Source organism: Crassostrea angulata, chromosome 6 (genome assembly GCF_025612915.1).
Source record: "Crassostrea angulata isolate pt1a10 chromosome 6, ASM2561291v2, whole genome shotgun sequence".
Lineage (NCBI taxonomy): Eukaryota > Metazoa > Mollusca > Bivalvia > Ostreida > Ostreidae > Magallana > Magallana angulata.
The window spans coordinates 30,933,655-30,942,331 of record NC_069116.1 but is presented as its reverse complement, the minus strand read 5'-3'; the positions used below and the strand labels follow the sequence as shown (position 1 = coordinate 30,942,331).

General features: G+C 33.3%; 2 protein-coding genes across 4 annotated transcripts; one reads left to right on the top strand and one right to left on the bottom strand.

Annotated features, from left to right (window-relative positions):
- Positions 1–460: 460 nt before the first annotated feature.
- LOC128189879 (uncharacterized) lies at positions 461–3,998 on the bottom strand. The gene is made up of 5 exons (XM_052861664.1): positions 3,849–3,998; positions 3,150–3,423; positions 2,724–2,868; positions 1,907–2,081; positions 461–1,819 (listed from the first exon to the last, which is right to left on the bottom strand). The coding sequence occupies exons 2-5, from the start codon at positions 3,406–3,408 to the stop codon at positions 1,325–1,327; spliced, it is 1,074 nt and encodes a 357-aa protein (XP_052717624.1). The 5' UTR covers positions 3,409–3,423; positions 3,849–3,998; the 3' UTR covers positions 461–1,324.
- On the top strand, positions 3,385–8,074 carry LOC128189880 (translation machinery-associated protein 16-like). Of its 3 annotated transcripts, XM_052861665.1 has the most exons (4): positions 3,385–3,475; positions 5,001–5,041; positions 6,468–6,708; positions 7,094–8,074. In XM_052861665.1, exon 4 carries the CDS (start codon positions 7,096–7,098, stop codon positions 7,690–7,692), a length of 597 nt encoding a protein of 198 aa, XP_052717625.1. In that variant the 5' UTR covers positions 3,385–3,475; positions 5,001–5,041; positions 6,468–6,708; positions 7,094–7,095; the 3' UTR covers positions 7,693–8,074. The 3 variants fall into 3 exon arrangements, with proteins under 3 accessions (XP_052717625.1, XP_052717626.1, XP_052717627.1); XM_052861666.1 differs by lacking the exons at positions 3,385–3,475; positions 5,001–5,041 and adding an exon at positions 5,131–5,245; XM_052861667.1 differs by lacking the exons at positions 3,385–3,475; positions 5,001–5,041 and adding an exon at positions 6,178–6,353.
- The last annotated feature ends 603 nt before the right edge of the window (positions 8,075–8,677 follow it).

Below are 8,677 nucleotides of genomic sequence, written 5' to 3'. Positions count from 1 at the left end.
TAAGAAAATGTGTGGCAAAAATACCGTGGGACAGACTATAGTTAATTTGTGAAACGTTTAATATACATGTAAACGCCACAAACTACTTGTGACATATGAATTCTTACAATTTCAATAGCTACAAATTGTATTACTTTTATAGGATATTCATCTCATTTAATGTATCAATAAAGTTTATTCCACAAAAATAGCTTTTAAAACAAAGATTTTCTAACATCAAAATTCATCAACGGTCTTTTTTAATATTAAACGTTAAGTGATTTAATTTTGATGTCTTCGCGTTTATTAATAAGTTACCAAAGACAAATCAGCATATTAACGCACTAACACGTGTTGTCCCATCTGCTCAAAGCTTTCGGCGCGACGACGCCAAAAAACAAACTCAAATCAAATTCTCCAAGATCAACAATGAATAATGGTATCGGTTAATACAGACTATACAATGAATACTCTATAAATATAAAGATGTTGAATAATTTATTAATAATAGTCTAACAAATAGTCGGATGACCAGCATCCTATGTAAATCAAATGAAAAAAATATGTATTTAACACTGTGAAATGTTCGTGGTAGTCATTGTTAGTAGATTTTTCGTGGCTATATCACTTATCCGCGAATTCAAACCCAAAAGAACTTGGTATATTAAACATTTATAAACAAGAGGGACATATTTCTTTTCGGGGCAATCATCCTCCAAAATACATCCCCGCGAACAAGTATTTTTCGTTTTTAACAAACCACGAAATCAGTCCACAGTACTAGTATAGTTGGAAAATATAATTCTGTTTGATGAATACGACTCATAAAAGTTATTTTAGAAGTTTTCATATCTACGTTGTATACGGATAAGTAAAAAATCGGACGGGATTTCAAAAAAATAATATGTAGATGTAGTAAAATAACACGAAGTAATGATGAGTTACTGTAGATAAAATACAGAGAAAATAAGGAAAATATGACAATAATTAAGGCTTCATGTGAACATCTACATTGTCAAACAGAAACAGGCATGGTTTTATGACCCGTACATAAAAGACGAATATTGGACGGATTAAAGTAATAATTGCAAATAACGTCATAAGCTTACTATCCAAGAACTTTAATTAAGGAATAATAAATCAATTTTTTAATAAGTAATGGCCATATTAAGTTGCAGGAGTATAATAGTTAGGAGACATGAATCCACCATCTATCGTAGTTTATGTTACTTGGTTAGTTTTTATAATGTCAATTATACATGTTTGTCAGAGCACAGTGTAACGTGTGCACTAGAATCAAATAAAAAAAAACGTAACACTGTTTTTGCCTGCAATTTCGTGTCCTTTACGATGTGATGTTGAGAGTGTAGGATCCACTGTTGGAATAAGTGTCAAATATTTTCTCTTCGAATATGTACATAATAATACACGCCAATCCAATAATCCCAGAGAAGAAGGTGGCCCAATATGGCGCTTTGTTAGACATGTAAATTACGCCAAACAAAAGACCGTTGATCATCCATACTCCGGAAATCAGGTAGAAGAAATATTCCGGAATCTTCCAAAATCCTTCACGACCCCAGACGTTGAATTCAACGGATCGGAGATGGAGGAAAAAAATTAGAAAAGCGGCTGTCAAAACTACCACAATCATGTTCAGGATCAGAAGGATGTGCGCAGGCGTCACTCCGCGCAGAGTTGTGCGCAGCTTCTCAGCGATCACAAGAAGGCCTTCCGCCAATCTCCCGTTGTTTTTATAGGACACAAATGTCGTTTTGATGTAATCTATGACGTCAGATGTTACGAGACTATTTGCTTTGTATCCCACTGCAACATGGACCTTGAAATCATAAATAAATCAAACTCTTAGACTTAAATAAAACATATTCAAAAAGTACAACACCAATACCACTATAGTGCAATATACCTTGTTCAAATCCTCGGCATAAAAAATGACGACGTCATTTCCGCATGAACCGAAGGCCCATCCAGTTCTGAGGTAGTCGCCGAAATTTTCAGCGATGGCCGTCTTCTGGCTGTCTGAGAGTGCACTGGCGGTAATGTTTGTAACCGGTTGAAGCTCTCCACAATTGTTGATGCAACTAAATAAATAAATCCAGTGGCGTCACATTCTTTCCTGTACTTATTTCAACGCAAAAAATTCACCGCCATTGATGAATTGATCACAAAATCGTATCAAAATATTGACCTTAAATTTTATTTTAAAATTTTAAATTTTTACCTATGTTCCTTTTCACCATTGATTAACGTTGTAATATGATACAAAAAAATGCCTCAAGTCGATTTTGTATGTGATAAGTTTAAAGATAGTCGAGTTATCTTTCGTAGTGTATCCACACTTTTTAAAAAAATTTGTACTTTTTCATAATTAAAATTTTGCGTTATTGGCTAATTAGCTAGGGACGTGGTACATGTATCTAACCGGAGAGACATGATTAGATTTAGTTGTTGATTTCAAACATTAAGATTTATCAAGACAGTATTGTTTAGTAACAAAAAGAATTTTCGTGACGATAATCATGCTATGTCATTGATATGATTTTCCACTTGATAATGAATGAATCGACCCAAATATAGCATACATTACTGTCACCCAGATAGTTTTGAACAGACAGTTTTACAACAGGAAAATACTCTAGTAGCGAATTTGTCATAATTATAACATGTTTAACTTCAGTACTGTTATCTAGAAATTTTGTTCCATAAAATTTACTATAACTTACAGACTGGCGGACGTTAGGTCCGCGATGCGTGTTCGATTGACGAGAGCAATGGACACGGTAAAACTTTCGGAGTCTCCGTCAGCGCTGCTACAGAGTGTGGAGGTGTTCGCCTGGATATTCCGAAGGGCCAGATCAATCCCATCAACTACAACGAATTTATAACAATTGTTTGTATTTTATCAACGATAGAATCGCGGTGTTTTTATCTTTAAAAATATATACATTAACTTGTACCCTATGACTTTTAGAAACGTTTCAATAATTGTATATACAGAGGATCGATGAACCTCCGCCGAAAGTGGCTGAAAGATAGAGTAACTGAATGGCATACACCATATAGGTTTACCAATTCGTTTACCTTCCAAACATTTCAGTTAAAAATCAGTTGACCGAATAACACATGTTTAATATGTGACATCTTCTTACTTTCGAGCTGTGACGATAAGAGTCCATCCGGATCACAAAGGAAATGTTCCCCACTTGTGTAGGTCAGGCCACAGAGGGCGTAGTCAAAGCTGGGGTTGGGGAAGCCGCAGTGTGACCAGACTTTCTGCTGGGTGGTCGGGTCAATGGTATAGGTGTAGCCCTGGTAGTTGAGGGAGGTATCTGTACAGCCGGTGTAACCTAGAGAACCCTTTATCGCAGCCCCTAACAGATAGCAAATGACAAGCCACAATGAATTCATGGTCGCAGATGATCCCTGAAATAAGAAAGAAATTTAGTGTTAGGAATAAGACGATGACAGGTGACAGGTGAAGTCAAACAATCTCTTCTTGTTTGAAAACATTGTAAAATTCTCTCTCTCTCTCTCTCTCTCTCTCTCTCTCTCTCTCTCTCTCTCTCTCTCTCTCTCTCTCTCTCTCTCATGTTTAGAGTCGCCAACGGATGATTTGTAAACATTAAAAGCGTCCGCCATCTTGAAAGATACAAAATATTTTCATTTGAACTGAAATGGAGAATCCAGGTAAAACATATTATAAAAGAAATATTCAATCAAGAAACTATTGTGAGTAGACAAGGGCAATGTAATTCTTTATCAATAAACCTTAATATGGTAAAAAAAAAAAGTCAGATCTGTTTATTTCATGTCGAAAAATCCCAGTCAATTGAGTTTTATTGACTTACCTCGATAAGGGGGAATTTGTCTCGGGTGTAAGCGACTTTATCTAGCCCTTGGAATTTAAATATCGATCACAAGATCGCTCGCTGTGTGAAATCTGTGTATTCAATTTCAATGGGCAGGAAGCACTGTTTAAATGTCTTTCTTCGATCGAGAGTGTATACTATGAATTAGTCTGTATTTCAAATATGCCAAAACTTGTCGCATCTAACATAAATGCGTCTGTCCATGTTTACACATTAGCAACATTTCTTCCAGGTCACTCTTTTACTGGGTGCTTTTTTTTCATACACTAACAAACACTAATTTCTGTAATAAAAGTTCATCCTATATCGTGATAATGTAACATACATGCATAGTGAACTGTTGTTACAGAAATAAATCCCTGTGCAGTCAAATTAAAGAAATAAACTGAACATCGTTTATCTGTAAAATTGAAAAAATAAAATCCTTTCTTTTTATATCGTATCATTCCATGGCATATATTTCTTGATACAAGGCTGAATAAAAATAGCAAATAGCGCAATCACAGGCACCTGACATTATATATTTTCCTCATGATAAAATCATACATCATCTACCAAATAATTGGTAGAGGATGGTATACAAAATTCTGACATTAGTCAGTACAAATTATGAAATACTTCTGCTGATGCAATGTTACAGTTATTAGAAAAATTTGGACATTAACCACGGATCACATTTTATATATTATATACATGTATGCTATATATTTTTTTCATAGGAATACAAATCAGGAAATTTTTTATCTGTTCATTGAATTTGGCTGTAGAAAGCGCCCGTTATAAATGTAACTGTTATTTCAATCATGCGCGGATCTAAAAAAAAAAAAAATCAAAATATATCCGAGGGATTATTTTTTGCTTGTGGGGTGTCCGGGGCTATTTTCGGTAATTCTGACATGTAAATTTGTAAGTTTGATTTTTTTTAATTTCCTCTCATAAGACTGTTATTAATAAAAACAAAATAAAATGAATAAACCCCCGTAGAAAAAAATTGTTTAAGTCCCATCTAGATTTGAGGTTTATTTATATATTCAAGATTATTTAATAAAGCTCTATAAAAGAAAATCATACGGAAATATTGATTCTTTATTTCGGAATTCATTACATCTCATTTGGTTTGTTCTTTTACAGTCCATAAAGTGTTTCCTGCATGATCATCACACGTGAATTTGGTAGGTACAGTGTATTTCGTCAGTTTGACTAGATTTAAGACTAAATAATTTATAGAAATTTTATTTTTCCTATTGATGATTGATTTAGGAAAGCTGCAGGGTTTTGAAATTATGACTTTTTTTGCCAAAAACTTCAATTGACCTTCAACTCAATGTATGACTAAAGGACAAACCGTTGTTGCTCGATAAAGTAAACAGATAGTGGTAAATTTTATAATATTATGATTTATAATGTGGTCAAATTATATTAAAAAAATATGAAATATTAAAAAAACTCCAATTCGACCTCTACATGAATCCTAAATCCACCCATTTGGTTAACACGTTCAATTTAATTAAGTTTAATAGGTGAACGCTGTTATTCTCTTTTGAGAAGTGGACAGGCATAGCCTACATCCACTTCTCTTTGCAAGCCCTCATATTTTGATTCTGTAAAATGTGAAAATGTCGGAACCAAAGACGGTTTACGCTTCGACTCATATAGATCTCGACTCCAGTTTCCCTGAATTTTCGTAACAGACCTACTATTTCTACATTTTAAACATTATGGCATCCATATATCACAAAAAAAATCAATACTAACCCGTTGTCAAATCATTTTCCCAACTTCTACATCCGGGGTTTAAATTTTGTGTATCACATTGTTTATCTAGATCAGCGCGGATTAAATGTTTATGTTTCGGATAAAATTAGAAATCTATTTAAGACAATAATGTCGAAAACGTAACTGAATCAACATAATCTTAATCTTACAATGTACAAACGAATACTGAGTCACAAAATTACAAAGTGGTATTTCTTCCCTTTTTAACCATCTCTTTTGGTGACAAATTTTGCTCTATACAGCTGTTTTTAAACATTAAAACGAACATTGATTACTATACCATCCAACAAAGATTAAAATAAAGAGTTTTCATTGTGTTATGTGAAAAAGTTACTTATTTTATCGTATGCATTTTGTTAATTTGTCTTAAGTTGTAAAACTGTTCTATATACCTCTGTAAATTATAAGAAAAATACCTTTTAATATAGCGAGTGATCTCATAATTTAAACCCGGAAAATAGAAGTTGAGAAAATGATTTGACAGCGGGTGGGAAGGGGAGATGAGAATAAACAGATAAGATCCTTGGCAAGCAAATGTACATTAAATACCTTGTGTGGTGCATACTGTATGTATTTTAAAAGAGGGACCTTTCAAGTGATTACAAACTCTACATGTACATGTACATATAATGGTTACCCGGGTACCAGTATATACAATGAGTTTTGGTGTGACTCAGGAGCTGATGTTCTTATATGTTGTAGAAGAAGGTAAACAATATCTTCTTTTAGTTTACCTTGCATCAAATTTTTATAATATAACTATAAACAATTGATGATAATATATTTTAATTCGCACATGTCAAGTATTATTTTCTATTTCAGATTGACATGCGTATCAATTGGAAACATCCAGTGATCTTGACCCTCATAATCGGAGTTCCAGTGTCACATTTTGGGGTTTCAGGATACAGATATTTCACCAGCAAAGGTGAAACGGAAAGTGACAGTCAGGATAAAAAGTTGCAGCAGTTATATGAAGAGAAATTAAAGGTACAGAGTAGTGAAGCTAAATAGGAGATTGACACAAGAGTGACAAGAAAAACTTCAGCTATATAATCAGAAAGTAAGTACATATTTATTCAAGAAGTCTTGTATCTGACTTATACAGTATACATATTTGCACCATGAAAATATTTGAGTGGAATTCATGATGGCCCTATTTTGTATATGTACATCACTACTACATGTACATGAAGTGGGTAATCTTCACTCATGTATTTATATATCCAATGAATCATGAACTATAGTATATGTTTTTAATTCCAATAATACTTTTTGAAAAGAATAGAATCCAAGGAATAAATGTCTGAAAACAACATAATTAAAGGTCGACGGTATTTCGTTAGTACCGATCCCCAAAATATGATTTAATAAATTAAACATGTACCATGTTATATCTCTGATATGTACATAAATTGGTTTTTAACGTAGTTTCTTTCACAATTCAGAGATGCCAAAAGCACCAAAGACTAAATTAGGAAAAGTGAGAACTGAGAAAGTGATTCATCCAAACAGCAGAAAAGCTGCATATTTGGCAGGCCAAGTGAATCGCAATGAGAGAGTGCAGATGTCTAAGCAAGCGTCATCTCTAAAGTTAGAAGTCCTGGCAGAAAAGTTACTCTGGTTTAAAGAGAGAATAGATCCTGAAAAGAAAGTGTTTACAAAATCTGATTTTGGATCTCTAGTACAGGAGTACTTACAGCGTTTTGATTCTGAACTTGAGCAGATAGATATTGTTCGGAGTGTAGGGAAAAGACAGGGAAATCCTCATAGTTCAAGAGAGAATGCTGTGAAATTGACCATTGAAAGGGAGAAGAGACAGATCGATGAGGGGTCATTTGAGGTTCCACATGTATTCAATGCTAAAAACTTGGCATTTTTCCGAGCTTGGAATGGGGAAATTAAGTATGTTAAAAATATCAAGTTGAGCAAAATATCAAGTAAAGATTTAGAAAAGGGCTCTACTGAAGATGTCAGTGATGAGAATGAAGAAATGGAGGATGAAGAGGAGGAAAAAGAGAAGGAAAAACCAGAATCTGCCACTTGAATGTTTAATCGTTCTTTGCAATTTCAAGTCTTGACTAATTTAAAATTGTTTTTATTAATTACTTTGTTGTGAGGCAGATTGTTAAGATTACCATGAAGAGTTTTTAATGCATTTTCTAATCTTGATTCATTATGTAGTATCTGAGTTGTCTTTCTTTGTTCAGAAACATTATATATTGCAAAGTTCTGCTTGTTAATTATCGAGGTTTTTTGTTATCATTATTTCTTCATACATGTATCATGTCATTGTTTTTTATGGCTCCAACTGTCTGGAGTTAAAGAATTGATAAATAAAATTAACGGAAGTTGTTAAACAGCGATTTAATGAAATGATGGAAAATTTATATTCTATTTTCACTAATAATAAATTTGTGTAACAAGAAGTCGTTTGTTACGCTTGTATTTTTGACCATTTAAATATAATTCCACCCAAGTAATGGTTTTGTTTTATTACTCAAGGATCTCCCGTAAAATAATTTTGCGAGTCAAGTTAAACAGTTAAAAGTGAAACCTAATCAGTTGTACAGTAAAGAAGTTCTTCCTCATTTAACGGAAGACGTCCTTATTCAGCAAAGGACAGTTCGATCATTGATCAATAAAAACAAATCAAACAATCGAATTCTTAGAAAGGAACTTAATTTGTTTGTTTTTCATCGAGAACGAAAAGATGGATTTAACGTAAATTAAGCAACGTCAGACCTTGACAAAACAAAGACATGATGTCACCGTTATTTAAAAAAAAAAAACCAGTGACGCGTCATGCAAACCCAGAAAGAGACCAAATCTAGATGTTTGTCAGAATAAAACAGATTTTTTAGATTGTCCTACTCTTGGCAAATGTACTGAAATTTTTATTTTGATTTGAATCTTATTTGCTATATTATAAAGTCAGCGATACATATTGAAGTCTATATGTATAATTATGGAATGAATTCAATATTTATTTGTTTTATACGATATAAGATGGTTTGGGGCAGTTTACGCTT

Excerpts from the sequence above, each read along its gene's own strand:
- LOC128189879 (XM_052861664.1), bottom strand. The coding sequence starts at position 3,408 with ATGAATTCATTGTGGCTTGTCATTTGCTATCTGTTAGGGGCTGCGATA. Across the intron at positions 2,869-3,149 it reads CTTATCGTCACAGCTCGAAA|TTGATGGGATTGATCTGGCC; the intron begins GTAAGAAGATGT and ends AATTCGTTGTAG. Across the intron at positions 2,082-2,723 it reads GACCTAACGTCCGCCAGTCT|TTGCATCAACAATTGTGGAG; the intron begins GTAAGTTATAGT and ends TTATTTATTTAG.
- LOC128189880 (XM_052861665.1), top strand. The coding sequence starts at position 7,096 with ATGCCAAAAGCACCAAAGACTAAATTAGGAAAAGTGAGAACTGAGAAA.